Raw genomic sequence first — 19,688 nt, 5'->3', positions numbered from 1 at the left:
TCAATTTCAAGCCAGGTGATGTAAAGATAATTTTGGAACACCCTGTATATTGAGCTCAACTTTCGCAGAGTTGATGTTTTACCAGTATCTAACACCTTAATTGGCAAAAGTTCGAAAAAGTTTAATTGGATAAGTTCAGAACTTTTATCTATTCAGTCAAGTTGTTTTGTAAACTCTATACATTCTAAACCTGTTTTTTTTCCTCCAAAAAAATATTTCACTTAACTTAGTTATGATAGATTTATTTCAAAGAATGTTTGGCCTTGAGAAAGAAGACAATATCTCCGTTTTCTTCTTATTGGAGATATTGCATTCTTCCTGAGAACAGTAAGTAATTTCATTCATTTCAATTATGTAATAAATATTATCAGTTCTCAATAAAAGTTTTTTGTGCACAAAAAAGAATCAAGTTATATGAGAAAACTTTAATTTCTTAATCAGACTAGACTATAAGGCTTATAAATTAAAAGTGTCTTAATTTGTCCTTTCCTGCTGTAGAGTTCTGTTCAGATTCTTTTGTTAGAGAGCTGCGTCTCTGCCATCCAGAGTAGGCTTGATACCTTGGAAGTTTGCTTGCAGGAGTGGCACTGACACTACTAATGGCACTTTTTCCACTCGAAGATGCATCATCCAACACTAATGACGGCTTACTAGAATGAAACACGTTTGAGTTATACAAATCAGAAGTACTCGAGGAGTGTTTTTTGTTTGTTATAGCACTTGTAGTGTTACTTCCACTAAAGAAGGAAGTTTTTGTATTAATTTCAGGTGGTTTTAGTTTGCTTAAAGCACTAAAGCTGCTGGTTCGGGTTCTTTCCGGCACAGTTGGCGATTTCTCTCGTGTTGGTGGTTCTGGAGTTTTCAGTCGCCAAGAGGAACTGAAAGGGCTGGTTGGACCACTCTGAACGGGTGGGCTTGTGTCGCCTATATGTAGAGTGCTTGAGCTGTCGTTCCTCATTTGAGCAGCTGTGAACGGTTTTGGCGAAGTCAGTGATGATCTTCTAGTGGCAGCCAAAGTGTTTGGTTGCATAGTGGATGAAGTTACTTTGGTTTGTGGTAGAAGTGGTTTTGTAGTGGTGAATGAGCTTCTACTTGCTGGTGTCTGTCCCATACTTGCTTGTGGTTTTATCTCTGAAGTTTGATCTCCACTCAGGCGTCTAGTTCCCATGTAGAAAGATGCTCGTGGTTGAGATACCTGAAATATTATATAATTTATCACTTAATATGGATTCTGTTTTCAATATAAAGGTAAACAATAATAATCTAGAGCTCAATACCTACTCTAATTCCAGTTAGAAAGTTTACAACTGCTTACTACAGCTTATTTTGCAAGGCGATATTTTCAAACGGATAATTTTGTTTTCAATAAAAGAAGTAAATTAGATAATTTCTGAACTCAATATTAATATCTTATGAAATACGGCACATTTAAGTAATTCTGGTGAGTTTGAAGTGAAAACTGGAAGCTCCCTGGCCCAAGGTTTTAATAGATAGGAACAAACTATTCTTGCCCGCTTTCGAAGTGGTCACCTTAAATTAATGAAATTTTCAGAAGGATCCAAAAACTTTGTACCAACTGTTCTTCAGACCAGGCTTCGCCTCACCACGTCCTCGCGTGCCTGGGGCTCACCAAGCAGGATTTAGCAGATGATCCATTCACGGTGTTGGATTTTTTGAGGGTGCATAACGTCATAGACCTGGTGTAGCACTGCTTGCCAATGGGGGCGTGCAACAACAACAACAAGGAAATACATTATGTAGAAAAACTCTTTATATTGAGCAAATTATTTACTTGAACATACTGGGTATTATTTAATGACAACCCTTAAAGTATATTTTTAGAATCCTTCTCCAAAATGAAATTTAAAAAATNATAGAAATAAATTAGATAATTTCTGAGCTCAAATCTGCCGTATTTCATAAGATATTAATGTTAAGTAATTCTGGTGAGTTTAAAGTGAAAATTTGTTTTAGTTATTCAAAGATATATTGTTAAAAAAGGTGACATGGTTGCTAGATTTTGAATAACTCGCTTTTTTGGCAGTCCTGATTTGGCCTCCTTCCATTTGTTTATTACTGTTTGTTCTTGTTGTAAGCTGTGCACCATCTTACGTTAGTGTTAGCACATTTAACATTGTAAACAAAAGTTATAAGTAATCAAATGCCACGTTTGCAAGAAACTTAAAACGCAATGATCACGTTGTACACCGGAAACAGTAACCCGTATGTTACCCGGTAGCGTTCCCTAGTGTAGAAAGCACCATTGTGGTTTTATATACATGTTTCTATCAATATTGCTCAAAATAACCCATAACTTCTTAACTATAACTTTTGTTATAAAGATAGTGGTGCCTATTACGTAAAGTGACTATTGCAAATTGCAATTATAATTTTTTTAAATTCAAATTACAAAACAAACATTGAATGTTTTAAAAACTATTTAAGTTTTGAAAATATGTCCTAGTGGAAACCCCATACTTATAAAGAATTTTAACCAAGTCTAACATTAAATCTTGATATGAAACAAAAGTTACCTGTTGCATGAAATTTTTATAATTGATTTCAGATACCTCTGTATCGCTGTATTTCGAATCTGCAATCGGTTTCTCTCCACAAGCAATAGTGTTTTTATTAAAACTGACAATGTGTGTCGATTTTTTGTTGAAATGTGCTCGTTTAAAAACGTTATAAATAACAGGGTTTGGTTAAATGTTCCAACAAACTTCTAGGGCAGTTAGGGTGCATCATCAGAATTAAAGTTGTATAGGAAGATGCACCAAGAATAATCGTCGTACGTTTCCCTACTATGAACTGTTTCTTGCTGTGCTTCTAATCATGTCATAATAAGGGAGTGCACCAAGCCACATACGACGATTATTCTGGACACGTGTTTCTATTTAATTTTAATCCTGATGATGTGCCCTAACTCCCATAGGAGTTTTTCACAACATTTAGATGATCCCCTGTTATATATAAAGTTTTTAAACTTATTCATTTTGATTAAATATAAACTAAAAGTGTCATTTAAAAAAAATCAGTAGCTTTTAAAAGGAAAACTAGTCTTAGATTTAAAATCCCTTTACCTGAATTAGGCAAGATCAAGTATTTCTACAAATGTAGCAAAAAATTTGTTCCCCAGTGTAATCGTTATAAGGAAAGCAATGTTTTTAAATTTATTTTCTGTTGATATTTCGATTTTTAAATTCAAGTATATTATTTATTCAGAGCTCCTTTGAATCGTACTTTATCTCCTAAAAACATTTTACGTATAAAGACGGGGGAAATATAAGTATAAGGTGATGTCCAAGTGGTACAAAAAGTTTTTTTGTTGTTGCCATAATTACTGTAGTTTGTAACTAATAAGAAACAAACATTTGGTTTGTTTTTAAGAGCTTTGCCCCTCTTATAAAGTTCTCCAATTTACTCTCTCTTTTTAAGGTTAATAAATTTTCATAATTAGTCAAAAAATTCGACAAGGAAATATAGTACTACTTACTACCCAACACTCCAAGTCGAGAACACTGATACCCATGGTGTCAGTATTCTCAACCTGGAGGCTCCCTGGCCCAAGGTTTTAATAGACAGGAACAAACTATTCTTGCCCGCTTTCGAAGTGGTCACCTTAAATCAATGAAATTTTCGGANAAATATCAATTGATAATGCGTGGCGATACCAGCAAGACTGCTTGGGAAATCAAGCTAAGTTTTAAAGCAGAGGGTGCGTTTATTGTTTTTAAGTGGCGCTATATATAGCCAAGAATACGACTTCAGCCACACACACGTCACAGTCCGTTTTACAGGGAGGACCCAATCATTCTCCATTCATATACAGATCGTAATTTTGACCCGAACCAGAGAGCGACCAATCTCCAATTCAGTTCCGCCAGAGGTATTGATTTGTTATGGGAACTTTGAGGACTTGGTGACCCCGACAGATTTAACATATACCAGTCACCATTTAATACCCGGGAATCCTTCGGGATTCGAACTCGCGTTCTCACGGACGCGAGACCAACGTCCTACTTACTAAACAGGCTATCCCAGCCTGATATTGCATATGTATGTTAGTATCTCTTAAATGTAAATTGATTGGCTGTATTGTTATTTTAAAGATTGTTTACAATAGTTTTTAACTGAAAATTAAATAGCTTATGTTTTAAAAGTCATTTGAAACAATAGCGAAGAAATTATGAAGCAATAGGATCAAGTATAAAATTGAATTTTGTTATAACGTAAAAGATTCTTTACTAAAAGCTGCTGTGTGCTAGAAGACGAGGCCAGTAACACAGACTGTAGAGTTAACATATTTCCTAGAAAACGGTATACATAAAAAAAGTAAATTAGAAAGCTTATAAGTACACACACAGCTGTTATTGTACATACTAAAAACAAATGACCTAAAATGCACATTTTTTTGAAATTCGCAATTTCCGATATTGTGATTAGTCAAAGCGGTTTTTGAAAGAAAAACAATATTTATCACTAGGGTAACTTTCTTTTGATGTTGAAGTCTTTCTTAGGCTTTGAAAATAGAAGTATCCAATGGTAATTATTATTTTTATTTTATTTTATAGATTGTTTCAACACTCCTCGGTTTCGGCAATAATGAGCAAACCTGTTATCCTGTTTTGTTTTTAGCAATATTATCTACATTTTTTTTTGTTTTGTTCAAAATTGATGACCTAACAACTTGGTTATTTATTTTTTCTATAATTTTATACCGTTATCGAAATAGAAACGCTGAATCCACAGTTTCCCACCAAGTGGCTCATTAAGTAATCTCGTCGTTTTGTAGCACGTAGCCACTTTATTATACTTAGACACCACTTTTGTTAATATAGCTGTAGCTACTAAGTCGATTTATAACGTATCCATAGCTTGTTGGAAAGTTTGAGATTTTTTTTTTTCTGCAAATTTTTTTAATTCAAAAAATTTTATTAAAATTTTTTTTTTAAATTTCTTATTTTAACGCATGCATGTTCTCTGAATATATAAGTACGTTACGTTAATGTTAACTTGTATGCATTCTTCATGTGACGTTTGGTTTGATTTCTACTAAAACCGCGGCTTTATCAAAAAAAAATTATTAACAACAAAAATATTAGTACTTTCATGTAAACAATAAAAAAATAAAAATAAATTCAGTAAATAACGTTTTTAACTTTTCTAAATCAATAACTGAAAAAAAAATAATAATTTCAAATTGAAGAGCTTCATGGGGAAAATACATTTTGAAAATAATCTAATTTCGAGTATAAAACTTATAGTTGTCTGGAGGCTTATTTTTTCTTTATTCTCTCTAGTATTGACACGATGTAGTCTTTAACTGAAAAACATTTTGTAAGCAGACAGCTTCCTAATGTTTCTATACATTGCAAAAAAGTTTTTTTTTCTTCCTTTTTTCTTAAATTTAAGAAAATTTTTACTTAAAATTTTCTACTATATAGTTCAATTATTAATATTATCACTTACCTGAGTTTCTAATTGTGGAATTTTTGATTTCTTATCTAACTCCAAGAAATGGATATGCTTTTCTAGTTCTTCGATTTGTTGAAACAACTTTTCTATATGCTTCAGTAGATCTTGATTCTGGAGCATTAGTTGATTATTTTGTTCCTACAGTTTATTTTGCAAAAAGAGAAACCTATATTATTTCAAATTGTAAAAAAATTGTATACTGAATAATTGTACTTCTACAGTTAAAGTAATTAGTCAGATAAATGATATTAAAAGCAGTTTGGCAATAAGTCTTTTTTTTCAAAACAACTCTTATTATACTCGCAGACATCATAACTTCAATTTTCCACTAATTTAACTATTTATTTATGCTTATTAAATAATGTATCTTTTTAAAATCATCAAATTTTTGGACGCATTTTTTCCCAAATGGTTTTATTACTTTTAATAAATAAAATATACATTAATTTTATTATTGTATAAGAGCAATCATAGTTTTATTGAATAATTAATATCTGATATTATCTTATTGATATTAAGTAAAAAAGGTCTTACTTTAAATAATATATACAGTGTTCCAAAAAAAAAACACCTTGAATAACTTTTGATCTAATGATCGTATTTCCTCGTTCTAGGATTCAATCTTAATGGTTCGACGGGGTAACCTCAAATATGATAATTAATGTGGACGATATTTCAAGTTACAAAATCAGACACAAAAACGTACTTTTTTCCGAATAAACATACTCTTTTTTTCAAAGGATTCGGATCTCTGACCCTCGAAGTTCATGGAGTAGCCGCAATCTGGGATATAGTTTGGTCAGGAGAGCGATCCAAAGTTTGGCCTCCTTAATGTTAATTTTGCTTTTTGCGTATTTCGCCATATCTCGAGAACTTTTTAAGGGAGCTGAATTGTACACACAATTATAAAATTTTTTTATCCAAAGATAATTCCATACAAGAAAAGAATTTTACTAAATATTTATTATTTTATATAATTCTCGAAAAAATTTTGAATTGTAAGGTAGATAATTTTTCACATCATTTTAAAGTTTGTAATTTTACGTGACAAAATACAAAATTTGAGCATAATCAATCGAATAGTTCCTGAGAAATTGAACTTTAAAAAAGTCGTATATTTAGTACCATCCTAGACGACATTTCCCAGATTGTGGCTACCCCCTATAATTTGGGGGTCAGAAATCTGAATCCGTCGAAAAAAAGGTATGTTTATTTAAGGAAAGTACGTTTTTGTGTCTGATTTCTTAACTTAAAAATATCGTCTACACTAATTAATTAGCATAATTGAGGTTACCCTCTCGAACAGTTAAGATTAAGTCCTAGAACATGAAGATCCGATTAGCAGCATCAGATTAAAAATTATTCAGTGTATCCCTGTTATTTATTTTTTTTTGTGGCGCACTGTATACATTATTTAAGGTAAGACCTTTAAATCAACTTAATTTTACTTAATATCAATAGAATAATATGAAATATTACTCAACGAAACTCTGATTGCTCTTATAAAATAATAAAATAAATGTCATTAAAAATAATCATACCATTTGAAAAAAAAATGCAGGTAAAAATTCGAGGATTTTAGGAAGATAATCAGTAAGCAAACTTTAATTTCATTCCATTTATGTAATGTCATCGTGTATCATAAAAGATAAGTGCTTATACAAAACAATCAAATCTTACACAATAGTAATAGGATTGCATTTAATGAGTATTGCATTGTTTGCACAATCGCCTAAATATTGTCTAATAAAGTTCAATGAAGAGTCATGAATATTACAGTTGAATTCTGAATATTTGCTTAGTTCATACTATTCTACACACAAAAAAAATATTAAAGAAAAAAATTAAAGAAATTACTAACCTATAAACATAAATTTATTATCTTTTGCTCATCATTTTAATTTTTTTCTTTATTATATTATTCTTCTATAAAGAATTTCCTTACAATAGTTTTATTAATGAAATGCATGTTATATTGTTTGAAAATAGAATAGGAGTCACAAGGTCATGTGATTTCTCCGTTATTGCGGTGTCCGAAAATATGGAGGCGAAAAATCGTTTGAGATTCCTATTCTATTTGCTTACAGTATAGTAGCTTCTATTAAAGCATTTACTTGTGCTTTGTGTCTAGCAGCACATTCAGCCTCCATTTGGTCCGTCAAGAGTTGTACTTGATAGAGTGCCATCCGTGTCTGCTGACATTGTTGGTCCAATTGATACTTCAGAAGTTGTATTTGGTGCTGGGCACTGCTGGGGTACTTCTCTTCTAATAGTTCTATCGTTGGAATGCTATTATGTGCAGATGTATGCTCATTGGGCTGAAATGAAAGAATAAATATGTTTAACTCTGACAAGAGCGTTTTAAAAAAGCAACTTAATTTACTCGTGCGAAAATACAAGTAATAACTAATACCAAATATTATTAATTATGCTCTAATTAATACAAGAAAATAATTAATTTCCGTTAGAACATTAAAAATTCTTATAACAGTAGAACATAAAAAATTCTTATAACAGTAGAACATAAAAAATTCTTAATTTTGAAAATCTAGTTTTGTTACCCAAAACAAAATATATTTCTGGATCGATCGTAATTGGTATGTAGTAGATTCAGGTGGCGTATTACCGTGGAGTCTGCAATTACAATTTCTTAACACTGAATTCACATTACTTAAAAAATTAAAGTTTTCTTGCTTTTTTTTTCTTTCGAATTACCTTTTTTGTTTGAATTCGAATTCTCATATTTTGACAAACAACCACCATTTTTTTTTTAAGGAAAGGGGAGACTTAGTTCGTCTAAAAATTTAGTGTACAGCTAGAATATGCAATAAAATGGGTTTATGATGCCGATGTAAAAAGCAATAAACTTCATTGGAGTAATTAGGAAATCTTGTTGGTATTATCACGGCCCTTCAATCAATTCCAAATTGTTATAATTTTTCTTTGTCGATTATGATGCATTTAATAAAATTGAGCTTACTATCCAAAATAAAAAACTCAATTTCTTCCATAGTTAGTAAAAAGAAAAGAATGAAATTATAGTATTATTAATACACATAGTAGTATTATTTATTCATTTTTTATGTATAACCAAAATGTAACAGTTAAAAATAAATTATTTTTTATACTCTCAAAAAGTTATTGAAGATATAATTTATTTTGTTCTCAATTATCTTAATATATTTTTATTTCTATTTATTTTATTAATTTTGATTAATACTTGGCACCATAGTAAAACCTATTATGTCTAAACCAATTCTTTCAGCTTAAATAATTAAGAAACTGGTGGACCATTTAGGTTTGTCTTTATTTTTAATTGATACGATAAAAATCTGATTGTTAGATCATTAGTTGGCTCTTTTATTATTTTCATATATTTTTTTAATTGCAGCACTGTACATTTACTATGATTCTTGCAAGACATACTCCTGTTTTTTTTGCTTTTAATTCAGTTACCAAAGAAATAAACTATTGAGAAAAAAAACTTACTTCAATGGTTGGGCAGCGCATGATCAAGTCTCGTTCTAAAAAGTCTTGGTCACCAAAAGAAAGTTTTAAGGGACTAAGATGACTCCTTTTACTTTGAAAAGATGAATTATTCTCTGGAAACTCTATAAAAAATTCATCTGTTAAATATATTTATAATTATGTTTCTTTTATATTCATATACAAACAAATAACAATAAAAAAAGACGATTCATTTATTTTAATTGGAAGTTATATTTTTAATTGGAACTTTTTTTTTCTTGAAAAATATCTCATATGTATCAATAAAAAAAGTCTGTGAATAAAATTTATTTATAAAAAAAAAAACACTAAATAAAAGAGGTTTATTTAGAATGGTTGCTTTTGAAGTAAAATGATTTAGAAATGGAATTTTCGTTGACAAACTCCTGTTGCCAGAAAAAGCATTGATAAATCCAAAAGTTGTTTCATAATTTAATTCGGAAACCAGTACTTAATCGTTCGATCAAAAAATTGTTTACTAAATAAATGATCATGTGAATTGAGATACCTAATTTTTACTCTTAAAGTGGTTAATAAATAAGAGTTTAAATAAGAAAGGAAAATTGAAAGATTAAGCACTAAAATAATATTAAGCATTAAAAAAATAGGTAAAGTAAGTGAGAAATTTTTGTTTTTAACTTTATAAAAAATGTTTTTTTGAGAAAATAGTTTTCATTTCTCACTACCATAAAAATCTCCACATTAATGTTGCATAACTCAGTAAATTTTTATGGAATTAACTTGATCTTGTGCAACTCCAATTTCCAATTAAGCAATAAAATCTTTTTTTTTTTTAAAGAAATCTAGATAGGTAATTCTTTTTCGCTATAACGTGTTATTAACCCAAAGACGATTCCTTATAAGCTGAGATGATTTATAAGAATGTTGATTTTTAGCAAACATATTATGAAAAATTGAACTTTTCGATTAAAGAAATTTAGCCCTTTGATACAATTAAAGTGTGATGTAAATTTTACATCAGCAAACCTTAAAGGCTGAATCTGGCATACAAAAGTAAATAACTTATTGTGAATCGTCCTCAACAGATGGCTCTGTCAGTAAATCATTTAAAAAAGAGGAAAAAATTGAAATATGAAAGAAATGTTACATCCTGTTAATTGGTTATAATTGATTTTGGGTAGAAGTTCAAATTGGGATTTTTTTTCAAACTGGAATTTTTTTTTCACTTATGAAAAAAAAATTTTTTTGCTTTAAAACTTTGACTTAATTTTTGTTTTTAAATTTACGTTTATTCTTTAATTTTAAACCTATCACATCAAAATTCTTTTAAACAGGAAAAAACAATTTTTTTCCTCAGTCAAACACGAGAAACGAAGTTTTTATATTAACGATCAAAATGTATATTCTTTATTTCATCAATAAACTAAGAAATTGCTTAGTTGTAAAAATTCAAAAATTAATATAGTTCGCCTTGAACTTAGATTTTTGAAAAAAGAAGAAAAAAAACTATTTAGCAAATGAGGTAGTTATCAAAAAAGCTGTTTTGCCTCCGTGCGCAAAAAAAAAAATCCACTTCAAACCAAAAAGGAATTTAAAAGAATCCGTAAAGTTTTATTTTTAAATGTTACTTGAAAGCGTTTTCAATAACTGCATTTTATCTCTTCGCTGTTTCCAACTGCTATCAAGCAGGTTTTGATGCTTTGGGCCTCGCCTTCCTCGATAATGTTTCGACAAATTTTGATAGGTTTTTTGCTCCTAAACAATATTTTGCGAACCCTGATCTATATATAGAGTTTGGCGTAAATGTATCCCTAACGTATATTTTAAGACAACTTAAAAAAGAAGGTAAAAAAATTAAAAGAAGTCAAATTTAAAAAAAATATCAACTCAAATTAAGTAAAAAATGTATACAAATTAATGGTTTGGTTGCAGATATATATTTCAGCGAGAAAGAAACAAAGGCTCTTAAGGAATTACTAGTAAGGAAGGAGGGATGAAAAACATTAAAACCAGTTTGTTTGCCTAATAAAAGCGGGAGGTGTTTTCAATAATTTCCTTTTCATTTCTGTTTGTTCCCTACATCAAAAAAAGATCTTTATCAAGAAATTGTTCAGTTATAAGTCAAATGTTTCAATAATGAGTTATGTAGCTTGTTATCTTAACACTACATTGACATAGAATCTCAAATACCGTTTAACCCCTTCCTTCTAGCTCCCGTGAAAATGACGGGGTGAGGTTTCGCTCTCTATTTCTCGCTCCCGTGAAATTTCCCGGCTGGAGAGTGAAGTTGTCACTCGTCAATAACAATAAAACTAATTCATTTCTTTTGTCCGGAAAACATTATATTTCTCCCTTTACACACCAGATGGCAGTACCAGGATATTTTTAAGGTAATTGTAAATAGTTAGTTTATTTTAAACTAGATGACAGGCAAAATAGGCACTTTTATGACCGTTTTTTGAAAATTAACCGATGGTTAAGGGGTTAAGTGAACAGTAATATCCTTGAATTGGTGCTACTTCTTAAATGTAAATGTCATACTTATTTTGAACTTACCTTCGATATTTGTCTCCACGACAGAGTTTTGGGTACTTTCGAGAAAATCTGTGGAATTATAAAGGTTGGTCTGTCTGTCAGTTTGCAGGGACAATCCTGAAAATGCACTTCCCACACTCTGAGCGATTTGCAGTGCTTGATCCTAAATCAATATTAATAAAACAAATGCTTCATTTTCACAGAATATGAATACATATAATAAAACAACATGTGTGCACCCTACTTAGCTTTATATGCTTCTATATTTTAACACAGGGGCCATTTAATTTTGGCTAAAAATGTCTGTTGCCTAGAAACTGAGATAATTCTATAATAACTAAAACTATTAATTAATAAATCTGTCACCACCGAGTAATCAACAAATACTGAAAAATCTTCTGTTTTTATGTCATTCTTTTTTTATTTTTCCCAACTTGGTTGCTTAGCAACTGAGACAAATTAGGTCTTGCTCTCTTGAATTGGTTCATGGTTACATTTATTTAGTCCGTTTTCGGAAGAGACAGTGCTTGGCCGTTTTTTTGGGACTATTTACAAATGTATGTTTGTAGCTTCTTAGCCCCCAAAATTATGATCAAATTTTTTAAATTTTGCCTAACCCTCCTATGTTAAGGATCAGGAATGTAAATATGCAAAAAAAAAAAATGTTTATTCAGAGAAAGTATGTTCTTGTTTCAGATTTCGTAACTTGACTAATAATTAGCACTAATTATTTAGCATATTTGAGGTCACCCCAGAAACCATTCAGATTGACACTTAGTTCGTGAAAATCCGATCATTAGAACGAAAGTTACTCTGCGTGATATCTTTTTTTTGCTCACTGTACCATATCAAAACCAGTTTGATTGTCTAATGAAACTCGGTGATGTCTCCAATATTCGCCCTTTATTTCCTTGTAACCTTCAACAATCATAACTACAAAGAATCAAATCTCATCAATTACAAATAATCTAAAAATATATATCAAGAACGGTGATTACAAAATACCATGTATTTTAAACTTTAACTGTGACATAAATCACCAGTTCTAATTATTTAAAATTGTATATTGTGGGATGAATTTTTTAAGTGCTGCTGGGAATTAAACAATTGTCTTTATCCACATTTAATTACATTTTTTTAAATATGTTTACTTATTTATTTTTCACACGCTTGCGCTTCAAGAAGATCACGGGTATCCACACATGTGACCTATGACGTCAGCGCCAGCTATCATTTATAAGAAAAATGGCGTGTTAAAATCGATCTAATTTTCTCCACATAAGTTAGAGTGTTAATTAACGTGAATTTAATAAATTACAATGCCGTATCGCATACGGAATTCGTTAAAATTTAATTCTTTTTCGTCTACGTATTTTACTTAACATAGATTTATTATTTGTTTATGTATTTCATAGTAACCAATATACATATTTTTATTTTGTGTACATGGCAACTTCGATTCATAATTAGTTTTCTTATGTTTACATATTAGTTTTACGTGCAAGTCTTTGTGAAAGTATATAGAATATGACACTTAAGAGAATTGATACTTGGCCTGCTTAGCTTACTCACAATAGATCGGGAAAAAACAGTTGCTAACGTAAACAAAGCTACGTTTCAACAACCAATCAGGATCGAGATGCCCACACTACGTCATTTGCAGGTATCCAATTTTTAAAGTTTTTTTTTCACACATACTAATAATTTCCGCAACAAATCATTTTCAGTGGTGGCTAAAGAATTATAAAGGAGTTCTTAAATTGTTTCGGATTACTGAAGTCACATTTCCTGTTTAAATATTTCTTACATAAGAGTAAAGGTAGCCAAACCGTGACTCGTGGACAAAACGTGATATTGCTGCGATTCAAAAGTGACTTGTATTCGAATTGAGTGTGTGCGAGCGAGGTTTGCCGATTCTGCATTAGTGTAACTGCTAATAGGGATGTCCTCGGCTAATTGGAAAAATCCAGCTTTTTGAAAACTGAGGATGTCATTTTTTTCCCCAACAAAAACTAATCTAACTTTATTGGGAACAAAAACAAACACATAAATACAAAGAATATATATTCGTCGTCAAGAGGAAAATCCTGCCCAGGCGACAAAGAAAAGTAATACAATAAATTTAAAATAGAAATTTTTTAAAAAAAAGGGAGGGGGATATTACAATCATAAATTATTTTGCTCATCATAAGACATCACATATTGTTGAACACTGTAATAATAGAAAAAAAATACATGGAACTATATAAAAAAATAACAAAAGGTAACATAAGAAATTCATTTGGATTGGCACAAGACTGGTATAAAAAATCAAATGCTTCCTTTAAAGGGAAAAATAGAGATCTAAATCGTCAATGTTCATCACAAATTGAAATAAAGCACGCTTAAAAAAGGAAGAATATATTTGGATGTTTTGCAAATGGAATGGTAATTTATTATATAATTTAGGTGCTAAGTAAAAAAATTGTTTTCGTGAAATTTGTTTTATAAAGTGGGGAATCTCATATATTTCAGTTGGTCTCCTTTCAGACACATTAGTTTTTAATTTGCATATTAATTTATTGTTGTGAAAATAAAGTAAAATACGAAAAAATACATTATGGCGAAATGGTAATAGGTTAAATCTTGTATATATATTGGTAGTAGTTATACTTGAATTATTTATATTTAGAGAATTAATAATCTTGAAGCATTTATTCTGAACTGAGGCTTATTAGGCTTATTGCAAAAAACCTTATAGGGGCTTTTCAAAATGACATTGGTAGTTTGCAAAAAGCGGAATTTTTCAATTAGTCAAAGACAACCATAAATTTGGATTCAAAATACCTTACATATAAATTTTAAAAATTAAAGAGGTAGTTGAAGTCAGCATTTTCCTATTATTTTGAAAGTATTAGATTATTTTCCTATTGTAATCTTTCGAACAGCCAACAATATTTTTTTGAATTAGTGCACATGAAAAGGACGAAATTTTAGATTCACACACAACATAAAAAATACAACCTATTTTCATAGGCTCTTCAGTTTTGTTCTAATTTTTTTCCGACTCTCTGAAACAAGAGAACCATGTTAGAGTACTATGAAAACTGAGCGCTAACATTATTGTAAAAAAGTTATTTTTGTATGATTAGAGTAACTAAAAAATATTTGTCATCCAAATAAATGAATTTGAGTATAAGTTTTTTTAATATTTCGTCGTTAAAAAAATTAAATTTTTTATATCAGGAAAGTATTATGAATTGAACTGATTTTGATCAAAATTGTATTAGATGTCATAATTTTGGCATGGAAAAAAAAACATGGATATCAAGCTAATTGTTTGGTTGAGTTGGTGGAANCATACTTATTTTGAACTTACCTTCGATATTTGTCTCCACGACAGAGTTTTGGGTACTTTCGAGAAAATCTGTGGAATTATAAAGGTTGGTCTGTCTGTCAGTTTGCAGGGACAATCCTGAAAATGCACTTCCCACACTCTGAGCGATTTGCAGTGCTTGATCCTAAATCAATATTAATAAAACAAATGCTTCATTTTCACAGAATATGAATATAATAAAACAACATGTGTGCACCCTACTTAGCTTTATATGCTTTTATATTTCTACACAGGGGCCATTTAATTTCGGCTTAAAATGTCTGTTGCCTAGAAACAGATATTTCTCTAATAACTAAAATTAGAGCCGCGATGGCTCAGGGGAAAGAGCGTTCGCTTTCCAATGAGGCGAACCGGGTTCGAATCCCAGTCGATACGAATTCCTCATCCGGCTTGCACCGACCACAGTGTTGACGTGAAATATCCTTAGTGGTAGACGGATCATGGGTTAGAGTCCCCTTGCCGTCAGGCTAATTGTGTGAGGTTCCCGTGGTCTTCCTCTCCATGTAACGCAAATGCGGGTTAGCTCCATCAAAACGTCCTCCAAAAAGACAAATTTTTCCCAATACTCGATCCAAGAGTAGTTCCCTTGTCATCTGGATTGGGTTCAAAATTACAAGGCTATGGAGTTGAGCATTACTAGTTGTAAACCCAAAAATCGGGTCGGCTGTTCAACGACGGATATAAAAAATATAAAAAATAACTAAAACTATTAATTAATAAATCTGTCACCACCGAGCTATCAAAAAATATTGAAAAATCTTCAGTTTTTATTTCATTCTTTTTTTTTTTTCTTTTTCCCCCAACTTGGTTGCTTAGCAACGGAGACAAATTAAGTCTTGCTCTCTTGAATTAGTTTATGGTTACCTTAATTTACTCCATTTGCAGAAGAGACAGTGCTTGGCCGTTTTTTGGGACTATTGACAAATGTATATAGCTTCTTCTCCCCCAAATTATGATCAAATTCATTAAATTTTGCCTAACCCTCTTATTTTAAGGATCAGGAATGCAAATATGAAGAAAAAAATTTTTTTTTCAGAGAAAGTATGTTCTTGTTTCAGATTTCGTAACTTGATTAATAGTTTGCACTAATTATTTAGCATATTTGAGGTCGCCCCAGAAATCATTAAGATAGATACATAGTTCGTGAAAATCCGATCATTAGAACAAAAGATATTCTGCGTGGTATCTTTTTTTTTTTGCGCACTGTACCATATCAAAATCAGTTTTATTGTCTAATGAAACTCGGTGATGTCTCCAATATTCGCCTTTTATTTCCTTGCCACCTCCAACAATCAAAATATGAATATTTTATTACTTCATATTTTACAAAAATTCTAAAAATATATATCAAGAACGGTAATTACGAAATACCATGTACTTTAAACTTTAACTGTGACTACTTAACTACTTAGCCTTATAATTTTGAACTCAATACGGAAGACAAGGGAACTCCTTGATCAAGTATTGGAAGAAATTTGCCTTCGTGAAGGACTTTTTGACGGAACTAACCCGCATTTGCGTTACATGGAGAGAAATACCACAAGAACCTCCCACGGTTAGCTTGATGGCAAGGGGACTCTGACCCATGATCCGTCTACCACGGTAGATATTTCACGTCAACAATGTGGTCGGTGCAAGCCGGACGCGGAATTCGTATCGTTAGTTTTAAAAACCAGTTCATTTTTTCGATTCATTTTCTATCTGGCATTGAAAGGTTGTTGCTAACGAGGGTGAATACATTATTGATTAAAAATAAAATCTTGATAACAAATATCAAATGCACCGAAACGACATTACTTTCCGGTCCCCCAAATAAATGAAATTGAGTAAAAGTTTTCTAATGTTTCGTCATTAAAAGAAATTAAATTTTTCATATTAAGAAAATATTATGGATTGAACTGATTTTGATCAGAAACGAAGTAAATGTTTTAATTTTGGCATAAAAAAACAACAACTACATCAATCTAATTGTTCGGTTGAATCGGTAAAAAAAAATAATAAATGAGAAAAAACGTTAAAAATATTACAAATTAGTTCGTAAATTTAACAATTAGCCGATTCTCTTATGTACCAGTTAATTAGTTCCTCATGTTTCATTAATTCGTTTTATTTTTTCCCTCATTTCATTCATTCATGTCATTCATTCATTCTGTTCATTCATTACTCGTAATCGGTACACTTTCTATATTAAAGAACTTTATAAGATATCATTTTTTTTAAAATCAAAGACGCGAAATAAACGAGCGTCTTTGTAGCGGAAAGTATTAAACACTGCTTGTCAAATTTTAAAGGAAGTCTAAAAAATATGAAATGACACTACATTAATGTCTCATTTAAAAGTGAGTAAACTCAGTTTATTAAATCTTATTCCTGCTCATTTTTTTTAAAGCTTACTCAGCTTCAGCAAACATCAAAGCACAAATCAAGCAAGGTAGGAAAAGAGTTTTAAGACTCGGTATTTCAACAAGAACAGAGATAATCAAATAAAGTCTTAAAATCAAGCACCATTATATATGAAGTTTGATAAACGGAATAAAAACGTTCGGTAGTCATAGTAACGGAAAAGTTTGAAATAATACCTCTAAATGAATCTTGTTCAATTTTAAGTTAGCTTCCTTTCTTTCCAGAATGATAAGTAACTGCTTTGAATGGGAATAATTATAAGGGTTAATCTATAGAAAATTATAAGAGGCTAAAAAGAAGAAAAATTATTTAAAGTTTCACTTCTACATTGAGTTCGTTTCTATGTTTTGGTTTTATATATACAAAGTAAAGCATTCCCGCAACAGCCTGTTGTGAGCCAGGGTGCCATAGTTGTTTAAGTTCCACAATTTCGGGACCAACGACATGATTGTAGAAATGTGACCAACATTGCGACCAGCACGCCTTTTCTTACCAGACCTAGCTAGTACACATCGATCTGAAGCTGGGTGAGCTTCAATTTGTCACTAGGGCTTGACTTAGGGCAAGGATGGTTCTGTTTTCACATATAAAAATATCGTTAAAGGATCTTCACTATATATTGTAAGATTCTAAGAGACAGTATGAAATATTGGAGTGCTTTATTTATAGTTATGAGGTTCGTCTTTTTATTGACTTTGAATCTATGAAGATTCCATATATAATAGTACCGAAAAACGTTGATGTACTGTGAAAAACGGAATCATATATTGGCGTCATTTATTTATACTAAATCATAAGACTACATCGCGGATCCACAAAGGGTGCTGTTGACCACAGTATTAAATTCTTTTTTTAAAAAAAAGTAAGTAATAGATATCACATAGCAGGTAAGTTTTACAATAAAGTAATTTCTTTTAAAAATTATATCATTTTAAGTTACGCAGTATTTCTTAATTATATAAAAAAGTATTATTACAGATTTTAATAGAAATTGGATGTTCTTTCATAGGTTAAAACTTGTTCTATTTCTTTAATTTTTAACGAAAAATTCTAAATTTAGGGGAGAGTCGGGTAGCCCCGCCCACTGTCAATTTCATACGTATAGATTATTTTTTCAAGTCAATGGGCGATCGGACATTAATTGTTATATTAAAAAAAATTTCTTTTCAAAGTTTCAAGTATTTATGCAGCTGTTAACATGGTAATCAATAGTTTTGAAAATTTGAATACAGTAGTCATGAAATTAAGAAAAATTGGTTGAATGTTTCGATTAAACTTCATTTTAATACTACAAAAATTATTTTTTCTATACATACAGCATTAAAGTATGTAGTCTTAAGTTTAATTTGCACAAAGAAAGAAGTTTATATGTGAAAAATTGTTCGAGTAATTACAAATTTACAAAAAAATTGGATTTCGGGTAGCCCCGCTCACATGAATGTCGGGTATCACCGCCCAATTTTATTTCGTCGATAAATGTACGGTTGCAAAGATTATTATTTTATTGCTTCAAATTTGAATCTTATATCCATTTTTAGCAACAAATATTGTTATTAAATGATAAAATTCACTAAAAGTATATAAATATGTAATAAATAAAATAATTTTGTGATAAAAATGATAAATGAGGTTTATCTATTGTCAATACATTGGTCATTTTCATTTACACCTGAAAAAACAGTCAAAAAACATAATTTTTGTAACTGGGCGGGGCTACCCGAAACATCTTGAAAAGAGCTAAAAAACATGTTTTTTTAAATTTCTATTTTTTTAAGTTAAACTATTCTTTTTTTTTGGTTTATTCCTTTTGCATTATTTAATTAGATGATAAAACAATTAAAACATACAAAAATAGTGATTATTACTCAATATTATACAGAAATATAAGCAATACTCCTTAAGTGGGCGGGGCTACCCGACTCTCCCCGATAGTTTAAATGAAACGCTTTTATTACATAGACTTGACGTCATTATGAGCTCAAACAGTATCGAAAAATATTACGTCATTTTGGCATAGTTCATCGATCAAGCTCTCACGCATAAACAATTCTTTTTTTTCGTTAAAGGTTAACTACAATGAAGTACATTTTTTTTGCTGTTCTTTCTCTAATATATTGTAGGTCATGACTGCAATAACTTCAAGTGAAGTAGGACATACTCTAATGACAGAACATGTCTATATTTAAGAGTGAAGAATTGTACTGGTCCCTTCCTTTAAAATTAACTCACTACTTGAGTAAGAGGGGGGTTTATTTATTGTTGGATGGCGTAAAAGAATAAATAGCTAAAATGTAATTACTACAGCGGCTTCAATCCAAACAGCTTGTGAGAGAACAATTTTGGCTGTTTGACAGAAAAGACGACGACGCGGCGATGCCAGTGATTTTATGAGAAACTAAAGACTGGGGTTAATTAGTGGTTTAATATG

At 30.6% G+C, this 19,688-nt stretch overlaps 1 protein-coding gene across 1 annotated transcript in view; it reads right to left on the bottom strand.

Annotated features, from left to right (window-relative positions):
* Positions 1–410: 410 nt before the first annotated feature.
* The window catches only part of LOC107454107 (methylcytosine dioxygenase TET), a 66,601-nt gene continuing 47,323 nt past the window's right edge, over positions 411–19,688 (bottom strand). The window contains exons 3-9 of the mRNA XM_071181846.1: positions 14,840–14,981; positions 12,326–12,414; positions 11,503–11,644; positions 8,968–9,089; positions 7,593–7,796; positions 5,473–5,616; positions 411–1,195 (exon numbers count right to left, since the gene is read on the bottom strand). Coding sequence (XP_071037947.1) covers positions 464–1,195; positions 5,473–5,616; positions 7,593–7,796; positions 8,968–9,089; positions 11,503–11,644; positions 12,326–12,414; positions 14,840–14,981 — 1,575 coding nt within the window. The 3' untranslated portion in view covers positions 411–463. The remainder of the gene's footprint in view (positions 1,196–5,472; positions 5,617–7,592; positions 7,797–8,967; positions 9,090–11,502; positions 11,645–12,325; positions 12,415–14,839; positions 14,982–19,688) is intronic.

This window comes from Parasteatoda tepidariorum, chromosome 6 (assembly GCF_043381705.1).
Source record: "Parasteatoda tepidariorum isolate YZ-2023 chromosome 6, CAS_Ptep_4.0, whole genome shotgun sequence".
In the NCBI taxonomy this organism is placed as follows: Eukaryota; Metazoa; Arthropoda; class Arachnida; order Araneae; family Theridiidae; genus Parasteatoda; species Parasteatoda tepidariorum.
Note: the sequence above shows the minus strand (reverse complement) of the source record. Positions and strands in the feature narration are given on the sequence as shown.